General features: G+C 43.5%; 1 protein-coding gene across 1 annotated transcript in view; it reads left to right on the top strand.

Annotated features, from left to right (window-relative positions):
* Nucleotides 1–12,880, top strand: part of LOC135263222 (histone deacetylase 9-like) — a 112,348-nt gene that overhangs the window by 40,143 nt on the left and 59,325 nt on the right. The window contains exons 7-11 of the mRNA XM_064351394.1: nucleotides 5,103–5,234; nucleotides 6,603–6,718; nucleotides 9,188–9,310; nucleotides 10,571–10,781; nucleotides 11,124–11,341. Of these exons, the coding sequence (XP_064207464.1) occupies nucleotides 5,103–5,234; nucleotides 6,603–6,718; nucleotides 9,188–9,310; nucleotides 10,571–10,781; nucleotides 11,124–11,341 (800 nt within the window). The remainder of the gene's footprint in view (nucleotides 1–5,102; nucleotides 5,235–6,602; nucleotides 6,719–9,187; nucleotides 9,311–10,570; nucleotides 10,782–11,123; nucleotides 11,342–12,880) is intronic.

The raw sequence follows: 12,880 nt of genomic DNA, 5'->3' as shown, positions 1-12,880 counted from the left end.
AAAAAAAGGATCCTTGTTAAACAATATAAAATGTCTTTATATTTTTCTGAGATGACCTTTACCGTTTCCCCTAGTCTGGTTTGAAAAATAGTGGTTTTTGAAGGGGATGGAGACCACCTTTTTTCAAACCAGACTAAGGAAATTGATAATGGACATCTCAAAAATATATGAATCACCTTCATAGTTCATCGCTGTTAGTTTGACTTAAGATTCTCTGTGTCCCGACATGGTAGATCTAACCCATGATATGATCTGAAGATAATTAAGATATCACACCAAATTGCAAATAAATATTTATAAATCATGTGAGCTCCATAGGACCAACTTCCCACTTTTCCTGCCCCTATAAAAGGGATGCTTATGTCCTGGTTTGACAGAACTTCCCACTGAAGTAGAATTAGTCAAGACCAACAAAGCAGAGAGGCTGCAGGCCCACTGCAGCAGAGAGCATGTCAGGTCCATATGGTTTGGCTTGCTGAAATCGCAGGTTGTGTTTGCTTAAGTGGTATGGAGGCTGGGCACACTGAACCACAATGTGTGCGACTGCACAGTTCAAACGTTTTCCATGGTGGTGCTTTACGCAAACAAGAGAGGTTACCCCTGTGTTTTCCTTTTGAATTAAATACGCTAAAACCTTCCAGCTAATTGTTGAGCAAATATTTTTACGGTATTTTTCTAATGGCTTATATTCATCATGTGTCAGAAAGACGAAATAACAATATTTGGTCAAGACAAAATTAGCATCACTAATTTTTGCTGAAACTGAAAGCATCCTTTTTCATTGTTTTTTAGTACAATTTTTTTGTTTTAGTGCTTAAATTAACAATAATTGTTGAGTTTCTTTTGAAACAGAACTTTTTGTTGTCCTGCATTCTGCCTAGCTGCGATTCTGTGTTCTGAGATTTCAGTGATAAATCTGAGGAAGCTGTGCAGGTTTTTAGGTTCTTACACATCACATGGCATGCATTGTAGATGCCACTGAACTCACAAAATTGTGTACAATATTGAAAAGTGTAATACATTTAACTTTAAACATGCTTTAAACAAATGTTTGGGTTTAAGGGTAAAATACAAGAGGGAAGTATTAGTTGCCAATGATGGAATTTCACCAAAAAAAGTAACATTTCCTAGTTTCTTATTTTTTACTTTTAATGTGTTGCAAAGTAAATGTTATAGAAGCTTCAGGTGGCATTTTTCATTTAAAAATGATTAGGTCATCCATTCTGCCTCTGAAGGCCTGATAGAACACTAATACAGATGGGTTGTTAGGTGAGAGGCGCTTGTTGTGGCTTTTACCTTTTGTTGCTGTTGAGATAGCTTGCTAGCAACCTTTGAGAAAATATAGTTTGCCCCGGTGAATGATACACTTGGCCTGGGTGTGGCCACTGAGATCCGTCATATAGTTCTAAAGGCCTCTGTTGTAGAAAATGGTGCACAAGTCAGACTGAATAGATGCTTCTAGCTCCTCCAGCTGTGATTTAAAATGCATCTTTTTATTATTATTCCAGTTTGTATATCACTCAGCTTTGAGCTGGGTACTGGATCTCAATTTTATCAAGCATTGCCTCATAGAAGGCCACTGTAGAAATGGGCAAAAAGTATACTTATTAATCTTCGAGGTTGCGAGTGACTACTTTTGACCATTTTGGATGAAAACAATGATAAATCCCAGACTCTTATCTAAAATTTGGATTAGCTTCTGGCTGTGTTTATATGTAATCCTCTTCTTTGCTGGACATTTATTCTCTAAATCTCTGGGATGGGACTAAAATAGACTCAGCGAAGGGCACGTGACACATTGGGGAGCAAGAATAGCCCAGCTTACTGGCAACGAAGAGAAACAGCTCATTCTGGTCCTGACCCAGTTTAGTGCCCCAAATGAGTGGATCAGGCACAGACAGGGTGAGGGGAAAGGCATGGAGACATTTTATTTTCAGGTTTGTTGATGGCTTGTGTGAGATTTATATTATACTTTGTCTCTTGCAATCATGCCAATCATATTTCTGACTATTGGTGCCCACAGAGGCACACGATAGTTCTGAAACTCTTTGATCAATGATGTTGCTGTATCTTTGAAATTTCCATTGAATATTATGGAGCAGTTTTATTTGAGGGAAACCCCTCTCTTCTGAATAAAAAACAGCGAGACAGGGCCAAGCAGGAAGGGAAAGAAAGGAGGTTGGTGGAAGACTGGGTGTAGGACTGGAGAGTGTCCTCCCTGAGAGTTGTGTTTCTGTGGCTTGGAAATCGTGCCAGATCAAGAGCACAGCTGTGAGCAGAGCAGGTTTGTTTATACTGTGCAAAGTTGGAAAGGCCCCATTTCAGCCAAGTCTGTCCTCATGTAGCACACCAGAGCACTATTATATTACCCATTTGCTCAGCAGATACCCTTCTCCCCTCCCACTTGCAAAATGCACGCTTAAATAAAGCAGCCTTCATTTGCACAGCTTGATTTTCTCTGATCCTCAGTGCTCCGACATAGCCTGCAAAAGGGAGCTGCTCGCTGAACTCATAATGTTGTTGTCTTTAACACTGCACCGCACTGCCACACCCCAGATCAAAATGGAAGTTGACAGAAACTAAATAGCAATTTAGAGTATATCTGATCAAGTGCAGATATCATCGTGCAATAAATACAATAACCATGAAGACTAACCTTGTGTATCTCCACAGCCGTTTTTCTTTATTATAGCCTGTGATTTATAGGCATATTGCACCTTGGGCTTGGAATCAGTTATGTTTCAGTCAGATAGAAATCTCTTGGCAGTGAGCTGATGGGGATAATGAATTCAGTTTTGTTGCATTGGTCTCATCTGCACGGACATTGTGACCTGCCAGCACAGACTTAAGGTTCTGGTGCAAATTCTCGAGCCAGAGAGAGAGGAGGGGTTTTGAAGACCTCGCTCTCTCTCTCTCTCTCCTTTTGAAAGAGGCTTGAGGCTCCCCGTTGTGCCGCTCGCCTGGTGCGGAGACCGCGGAATGAAACGGCCACCTCCCGGGCCTCTCCATCTGCGTTACCGTGGTGACCAATTCTGATGCGGAGCGTGGTGGCGGTGCGGTAAAAATAGAAAGCAATCAGGGCGGCAGGGCGTGAAGCGGATTGGAGCGAGGAGCTCTCCTTCCTGCACCCTCGGGGTCTGCATCCTGCTACCGCTCGCCTGGATCAGAGACTGTCTGCCGCAGCTGACAGCGCTGGAAATAGAACCGTCGGTTTGCGCTGTGCTAGAGCTGGCCACAATCGTACAAACACACATACACACAAACGTACACACGTACACCCTCACTCGCACACGAACACACACGTGCACAAATACACACACACAGGCAACGTTTAACTTCACAAATGTGATATCAGACTTATCACAGACTGTTGCTCATTGCAATGACAATTGCGTGCCGCCTGACGAGATTTCTGCAATAGAGAAAGCATACGCTGCTCACACTGTTTTTAAAATATGATCTTCAATTTTCCTCCATTGTACACACTGTATAAGATAAGTGCTTATAATAATTTCTCTCAAGGGTTCCCAAACTAATTGAAATTCAGTATCATGCCTTATGTAACAGAAAAGCAGTATTATGTAAGTTTGAAATTGTGTACTCCTATCCAGCAACAGTAATACTTGTTTGGAGAGGAGTCCTCCTAGGTTATGATGAGACTTCAGGATATATTCTCTGGAGTGAATGTTTTCGAGCAGCAGTCATGCATAGTGTATCTGAATGTGAAACCCTGAGGTTCGCTCTGGGAGAATGACAGAGGAGTTTCTCAAGCCCCTAGTGTGAGTATGATCGGGACCGCCCTGTTGACTCACTCATGATTGAACTCGAGAGAGCGCTGCCCCCTTCTGACTCACAGCTGAATTACCCCAGGCAAGCTAAGAAAATTCCACTCTCTCATTAACCCCTCATAGTTAGCAGTTCAAGTGTGATCATTTCTGTTTACCCATCAGAGTTTCTGACTTCTCAATGAGTGTAAATCATTAAGGTTCCTTTTTGTTCAGATATAATCATTTTATCAACTGTCAATATGATATAATTCATCATGTTTCAGGCACTATTTCTGGTTGCTATTTTGAATATCCAACTGGAGATGTATCCAGTTAAAATGTAAGTGACTTGTGTTTGCCATGTAGTCATGCGTCATTTAAATGTCTGCAATCTGTCATCACAATAACCTATTTAGCTGCCATTTGAATAAAATGTTTTCCAAATCTATTTTTATGTATAATTAATATCATCAGCTAATTCATTTGAGGCTGTCATCATGCAAATCTGAATCCCATCATAAAATGACATCCAATGTGTGAAATTCACAATGTGAAAAAGCAGCCACATGATATTCATCGATTATTCATGTTAATTGCAACACATCCTACTCACATCTGTCAAGGAATACTTTGGGTTGCTTTGGGAAGAGATGCTTCTCTATCTTGGGTAATGCAGTAATCCAGAATAGCTTTGATCTCATTTTGAAACGCAGAAGCAGATCAGAGTGCCTTTACCTTGAATGGGTCTGGATTAGTTTAGCCCTGAACACAACCCTTGAGATAGGCTGTGGTAGGAGTTTATGTCTCTGGTTTCCATTAAGAGTTGGGGGGGTGGGGGAGGGGGGACTGGGGGGGTGCAGTGGGGCTCTGTTTTACTCGGCCTACCCAAATGTCCTCCGTGTTTTTGTGTTAGTTTAAGTGCTGCTACTGTATCAGGCTGTGGCCATCGGGGCGGCAGGTAGCGGACTCTTTCACTTAGAGGCTCAGTGTTGTTTGACCTAATTTATTCCAGATGACAGAGAACCAGTCCCAATCCTGACTCATTTAAATAGCACCCCTTACCACGGGATCTCTGCTTTCCTGCATGTTCAACAACTGCAAATGAAACAGCAGCTTTTTCGCAAATGAAAGGTTTTTATATGTTTATGTTTATATCAATTGTTAGTGTGAAGGGAGTGCATAATTGGCAACTACTCTGTACTTCCATTGATTTGACAGAAGAAAAGCGAGATGGTCAGGATTGGTAATATGGCCTCACTGGTTCTCTGTGAACAAGATATGAAAGCATATGATGAAGCATCGGATGCCTACTAATGAGGTATCTTTTCCCCACAGCCTCTGAGCCCAACCTGAAAGTGCGGTCGCGGTTGAAACAGAAGGTGGCAGAGAGAAGGAGCAGCCCCCTGATGAGGAGAAAAGATGGCAGTGTCATCACACCCTTCAAAAAGAGGACACTCGAGTTCATAGGTAGGGGGATGGTTCTTTGGTACAAGTATTGACCTCATGCAGACACACTTTATACTATATATATATATATATATACACACACACACACAAACACACACACACACACCCTGTCTGTTCTATACATACAGCCAACTAGTGGTGTAGCCAAACCACAATACCACATTTTCAAATGCACAGAAAGTGTTGTGTATGGAAGTTGAGCAATAATATTGGGAAGCTATTCTGAAAATAAGATTAGGAAGATTAGTCGACATCCCGCCCTCCATTTCGAAAACAGATACAGATAGTTTTGTTGGTTGAACGTGGTGTTGTCTCTGCCAAGGCTTATAGTATATGTAAAAAAATAAAAGCCCACTATTTCATTGATCTTCTTAGTTTGAAGGCCCATCCGTGTGATTGATAATGTTTTCCATTGTCCTCTATCTGCCTTCAGTGAGCCTACATCACTACTTTATGTAGTGGTGCTCTGGCTTTCTGATGTTTTGCTCCTGAACTGGCTTTGCTGGGTGAATGATTTTTCCACTGTGGGTCAGGGAAGGATTTTCACATCAGGCAGCGATGGTGCCTGGCTGGCTGGCTCTTTCTGTAGAACTCCTGATCACGCCAAACCCTCCTGTATTATGCCAGACACTCACAATTCAGTCGTAGTTAATCGTAATCATGGGGTTTCTCCGCGGTGCATCTGGGAACACCCACTGTGCACTGTGGCTCAGAATTACATGGGGGCGATGCATAATTGACCATAGCATTGCCTGGGGAGGGAGGGTTTTAGTCGCTGGGGTATTTCCTGTTTCACAGCTAAATATTTCTCATCTGAAATCTGTTTGTACCAAGTGTGATGGAATAGGCTGAGAGTCTAAATTATAGAAAGTTAAGAAAGTTAAATATATTTGCCAGGTGATTTTCAGATTTGTCAGCTAGGGGTGCGACATAGCTCAGGAGGTTGTCTGAGCGGTTGTCTGGCAGTCGGATGATTGCCGGTTCGATCCCCCGCCCTGGGTGTGTTGAAGTGTCCCTGAGCAAGACACCTAACCCCTAATTGCTCCCAACGAGCTGATTGGTACCTTGCATGGCAGCCTTTCACCGTTGGTGTGTGTATGTGTGTGTTTGTGTGTGTGTGTGTGTGTGTGTGTGTGAATGGGTGAATGAGAGGCATCAATCGTAAAGTGCTTGGGATAAAAGCGCTATATAAATGCAGTCCATTTACCAGATTTCAGTTCAGCATGCTCTTGAGGTATATGATGTGCAAAAACAAAGCAGAGCATGCGTGTATATTTAGAGAGTGGGCATATATTTAGAGAGCCTCTTGAATTACACCCCCTTTTTTCCCCCTCCCCTCTCTCTCCTTGGTTGTGATCGGGTCCCCAGACTCCACGGTCAGTAGCAGTGCTCCAGGATCGGGTCCCAGCTCCCCTAATGGAGCGTCCAGTGCCCTGGGAGCTGAAAACGGACCCTCCTCCCTGCCGACCACCACTCAAACTGAGGTACGTCACCCACCCATCTCCACCTACCCGCCTCTCCAGCCATTTCACGGTGGTCTCAGAAGAGATGCCTTTATTCTGTGCAAAAAATCAGCCATGCTATTATTAGACCAAAGGACATTCCACCGGTGAAACTCAACACTCTCGCGCTTCCTGTAAGATCAAGAAATTTTGCTTTTTAAAACCTACCAACCCTTTCCATATGACACTGTGAAAACTGTAACAAAAACTGTATTTCAGTTCAGCAAGCCTTATACAGTACATATGCCTGGCAAATGGCGGACCAGTGCCATAACAGTTTTTAGTGACTCGCAAATTTACTGTGCAAGTGCTCAGAGATTAAGTGCACTGCTTTTCCTTGGAGATCCTGCTGCTGCTCATCCTGCTCTCAATCTGCAGCAAAGAAAACACTGTTACCCATAATGCCCCCTGCCCTCCCCTCTGTCACAGTCCACTGAAAACGACTCTACATTCAGACAATAAAAATAACCATGTCTCTGAGAATCTACCTCCACACATGGATGCACGCGACCTTTTTTTCTTCTGCAGATGTTCTGAAAGCTCACATTGAAAAGACCATATCACAATATCACACTTGTGGCATAGAATACATGTAAAGCCCTAACAAACATTTTATTTCTTTCATTTAAAAAAAACATGTACAAAAATGAAATTGCAAGGAGGTTTTTAGGCATACACAACAGGAGGTTTCAAAAAGAGCTCTCACCCTTTTCCCTTATTTAAACTGCTCTGTACTCTTGTGCATGTGACAGAGGAACAGACATCAGTGAATGTGATTAAACTTAAATAAACATTGTAGTCATCCTCAGGGGGGTGATAATCTTGGAGGGCCTTCTACTTTTGCTTCCAACAAGCAAGCGTCTGTTCTTTCTAAAAACGAAAACTGCGAAAAACAGCATCTATATAAATAGTGGTGTTGCTCAGGAGAACGGATTGCAGTAAACCCAATCTGGCACTCATGAAAATAGGCTTCCTGTGACAGGAAACAGGAAGTGATACTCTGAAATGATCTGGGATTAATTTTTTTTTCTTTTTCTTTTTGCCTAATACTGAAAAGAAATTTCCCAAAATGGCTAAAACCTGTTTGGAGTGCTTTGTGATAAAACCTTTAAAATAAAAAATAGTTTTCACCCATCACTTTGAGTGGTTACAAAACAAATGACTGTAATGCTATTTTGGATCTCCTGTTAATACGATTCATTACAAAAACAATGGGGAAAACATTCAAAAACATTGTTCAAAAACATTCTGGTTACATTTCCATTTGCTTGTGAGATTTATAAAAAGATTTATAAAAAGTTACAGAAAATGACTTCTTGGCCATAGTCATGAAAAGACATCACTACTGTACCATTACAGTACTGAAATGTCAGATTTCCAACTTAAACATTAAATTGAACATTAAAAGGAATAACAAAACTGAATAAATCTCCCAACACTGTTCCTGTAATTTTCTTTGTGACTTACATATTTATGTTCAAAAGACATCTAGGAAACTAGACAGATTAACATTTTTGGAACACTTGCTTTTCTGGGAATGTTTTACAAACCAAAGGTTGTTGGCCGGGCCATTGGCTTAATCTCATTTGTATGAAAGCGTGGCGTGGGTGAGGGATCCGTCCAGGCCTGTCCTCGGCGAACGACAATGCCTGTTCTGTGTGAGGGAGCGCTGAGGCTGGAGCCCTGGCTGCTGGCTTCAGAGGCTCCTCCGGGGCATTTCCGTATTGATTCATGGCTCAGTTACCGGCTGTGCCTCCCCCAGGACTTCAGCCACAATAGAGTACATTATTGGGGGGGGGGGGGAGCGGCTGATATGACACAACTCCAAGAAGCCTTCACAGCCCAGCTGTGTTTTTATAAAACATCACTGTTTACTCTCCCATGATCCTCCAGCGAGATCTATAGGGCGCGATGGTTGAGGCACGGTGATTGAGAGTGGGAGTGCGAGGGGGCGGGAGGAGGGGTACGAGCTTAATCGATATCCCAGGCGCTGATGGCTGAGAACTATTGGACAATAAACAACATGAGCTCACCGGACAGCTCTTATTTAGACACAGGCGTAAAAACCCCCTAAAAAGAGCCACCCGTGTGCTTCCTGCTTGTTTCCCAAACAAACCCTGTTTTTGAATTGTAACATTCGGTGCCCCCTTTTGCCGGGAACGGGTCCCCCAGGGCACATATTGGGCGGATGTCCCACATGCAGGTCATTGCGTAATGGCCTCTGGGGGCAGGAAGGATAAACACGGTCCCCCAAGACCACATGCTGGACGGCAGCTCTGATGGGCCCAGGAAGCGTGCCCCAGTGACTGTCCTCTCTGGAGGGAGGCTGCTGTTACTATACCAGTACTACAGCATTGATTTTACGTGCCATTTCCTGAATCGGTAACACCCACGAATGTTTGTTGTAGAGATGTTTTAATCTCTCTCTCTCTCTCTCTCCTTCTCTTATAGCGCTGGCCCACACATCAGAGAGTACTGAAGCCTGAAGAGTCGATGACCTTGCTGAGTCTCTACACATCTCCTTCCTTGCCCAATATCACCTTGGGCCTCCCGGCTGTATCTTCCCCCATAAATGTGAGTCTTCGGACTTGCACAGTACTACTGTGTTACTCCAGAAATCCCCTCTCATTACCTAAAGGCTAGAAATAAAATGCATTTAAGCTAATTTTTTAGATGAAATATTAGTTGTTATAGTTTGCTTGCTTCCAAATAAATGATATCGAGGCCAGGATGCATACAACGGCAATCCTTTACGTTGAATGACAAAACAAAATACTGCAGTGCAGGTGTTGAAATGAGTGAAAGTGTGTATACAAAAAAAAGAAAATATATGGTCTGGGTTAGGGTTAGGGGTTAGTGCTCCATGCTGCCTGCTGAAAGACATGCCAATCAGCATCCCTCTGGATTAATGTATTGCTTAGTGGCGCTGACCTTTGACCCCAAGGGATTTTTTAATACATGCTGGATAAATAGCGCATTTCAGTTTTCCAGTCAGACACACTCTTATCTTCCTCTATCACCTCATTCATCACTGCTGTTTAAAAAGCTAAAGCAATTGTTTGCCTAAGTGCAACTTCAGATAGCAATTCCAGGTCATGAATCATGTTTGGTGTTTTCCTGACTTGCTGAGGAATTGGAGATTTTTTTCAGACGCATTTATGTAACACATTCCCCCTCTGTAGTGTTGTGAGGCAAATCTGCTGTCGAATTTCATCATTTACATCCTGTCACACCTCACTATAGTTAAAACGACGCAAATGACACAGGGCATCTCAAAGGAGATCTCATTCACCCGTACGAATCAAACTTTACAGCCTGTTGTCGCTTTAAATATTTCCACTACTTGTTCTAAAGTTGAGCATGAACATGAGCTGAGTATCTTCATATTACACAATCACAGAAACGGTAATGCATTCTTTCAGGAAAGACTTTAACATCCTTGCGATAATGGTAATGTGTTTTCAGAATGAACAACAGATAATTATGGCAATAAATGAATCACCAAAGGAAATTGTGCATTAAAAACACTTAGCAGATGGTCTTATTCAGTGTGGCAGATCTCTTGCATAAGAATACTTATCCATGCAGCTAGACTTTCAGTCCAGTGATGGACACGTCAGTGTTGCACCCGAAGTTCCAGCACATAACAGAGTTAAGGTAGCACCAAAAGTGGAAGCAGTATCTGACTTAGTGTCCCTGCTTAGTGTTTCACTGCTATTTCTGTGTCCTACTCCTACAGTACCTCTCTATTTCGTTCTCTCTCTCTCTGTCTCACCACTTTCTCTCTTTAGTGCTTTATCTGATATACGAGTCCCTCTGTGTCTCTGTCCGTAGGCTGCTATGGCACTGAAAGAGAAGCAGGGAGATGGCAGGAGTGTGACGGCAGCGAGGCCGGCTCTGCCCAATCACTTCCTCGGCACTGTGCCCCTTCAACCTGGCCTGGCCCCTGTCGCCCTGGAGACCAAGGTCAACAGCAGTCACCAGGCTCTCCTGCAGCACCTCCTCTTGAAGGAGCAGATGAGGCAGCAGAAGATTCTCTCCACTGGTTAGTACCCCTAATATTCCATTGAAAACAGTGGGGTTTAGTCCCAAGTAATCACAGGGGTCTGGGGGTTAGTCTCAGTGAATGAGAGAGGAGCTCATTAGACTTGCTAGATCAGAGTCAATAGAGAAGATAAGGTCAGTTCCTCTCTAGCATAGATCCTTCAAAAGCATTACCCCATATTCACGTTGATAAATATATAGTTACAGATGACATTCAAGATGGTAGGTTCACAGCTTTAACCCCCATAATTTAGAAGTTGTGGCTATGTGAGAGTGGAGGAAGGAGTAGTGAATAATAAAAAGTCACTGTTAATGTTTGTACCCCCTTCCCGAACCCATCTAGGCCCAGGCAGCACCCCCGTCCTTCCTCAGTCCCCCTTAGCCATGAAAGAGCGACCGGCCTCAAGCGTGCGCCACAAACTCCCCCGACACCGGCCCCTGAACCGGACCCAGTCAGCACCTCTCCCTCAGAGCACGCTGGCCCAGCTGGTCATCCAGCAGCAACACCAGCACTTCCTGGAGAAACAGAAACAGTACCAGCAGCAGGTCCACATCAATAAGGTACGAGTCCTTAGACACCTGGCCCATTGTGAGGCTCACACACAAGCACCCATATGCACCTGGTCCCTCACAACCCTTCATGGCAGTCACACTTGCACAATTTAAATTCATCACTTCAATTTGAAAAATGTTTTTCTCCTATTAAGTATAGGTAAACCAGCATTTGAAATAATATCTTTGTTGGGCAAAGTCAGAGCCTTCTAACACTATTATGAAATTTATTTTTGTATATTGTGTTTACAGTTATTTACCTTTTGCGTGTCTCCATTTTTTATATTTTTTTAATGTTTTTGTAACTTGTCCATGGACTGCACAAGAAAACGGTCTGTTTGCTAAACAGGGACAAAACATCAAACGAATGACTAAAATGACTACCCGACTTATTCCAAATGCACAAACAACATAATGCACAAGGTTATGGAACTGACAGTTGGGTTCTCGTGGATTGGTGGTGACACTGGAATCGGAAAGCCGCGCTTTTGCCTGAACATTAAGAGAAATCCGGCCTCACTTCAAACGTGGAGGAAACTCTGCCCTCGCGCTAATTCTGTTATCACAGACGGAGGCCTCTCCAGGGCTGGCACGCCAGCCCCGCGTAATCGCATTCAGCCAAGTTCAAACGGGCGGGAGGGCCGCAGAATGCACGCCTTTGTTCCTCTGAGGCAATATTTGTGTTTCTGTCCGCCGGCGGCCTTGACCCCGCGGTCCGAGCGGCACGCTGACCGTGATTACTCTGCTGCGAGCGTGCGAGGCCCGTATCGGACGGGGCGGAAGTGGTGAAAGGCCACATTGTGCGACCGCACCAGTGGATCGGTCCCAGCGCACCGGCGCAGGCGGAGACGCTGGGAACACGATCCCCCCTCCCAGCTCTCCGATAGAAACTTCAAATGCGTTCCGCCGAGAGAGCGGCATCAGCCTGCCCCAGGACCGGGATGGATCACAGTTCCAGTTCCCAGTTTATTTTTAGGCATAATTCAGTGTCACACTACCCCCCCCAACCCTTACACCCTGACCTATGTGTTTTTTTTAATGTGACTCACTTTGTACTCCCAGAACTTTTCTAGTTCTTAATATTAATTATGAATAACAAAGAACACCAGTGATCGTATTTTATTCAGTGACCTTCGAATGACTTTTTTTCCCCAAAACAGTACAACAGTAGTTTCTCTTGTATGCTGCGATACAAGTGTTAAGTGTATTAAAATCATTTACCTACATTAAGAATATTTATGATGCTGTAAATATTGGCACTCAATGAGCTACTGTCCCAAGCTTAAGATAGTAAAGTTAGGCTTTTGTGGGCCTAGTGTAGAACTTGATTTAGGCACAAAACAACTCTAGTTGTTGTGCAGGTGAAAGCTATTTTGAATTGCATTAACCTAATTGTCCACAAGGAACCAATCCCTAATACAGCTGAGCCCTACATTGAGTGCTGTTACCATGGGCAACAGCTGAACACTGTGAAGGTGTGTTATAAATGTCTGCAAATCAGGGATTAGCTTCCTTTGTTTACCAGCAGGAGTCTCTGAATCATTACCC

This window comes from Anguilla rostrata, chromosome 1 (genome assembly GCF_018555375.3).
Source record: "Anguilla rostrata isolate EN2019 chromosome 1, ASM1855537v3, whole genome shotgun sequence".
Taxonomy (NCBI): domain Eukaryota; kingdom Metazoa; phylum Chordata; class Actinopteri; order Anguilliformes; family Anguillidae; genus Anguilla; species Anguilla rostrata.
This window is presented reverse-complemented; position numbering and strand designations above follow the sequence as displayed.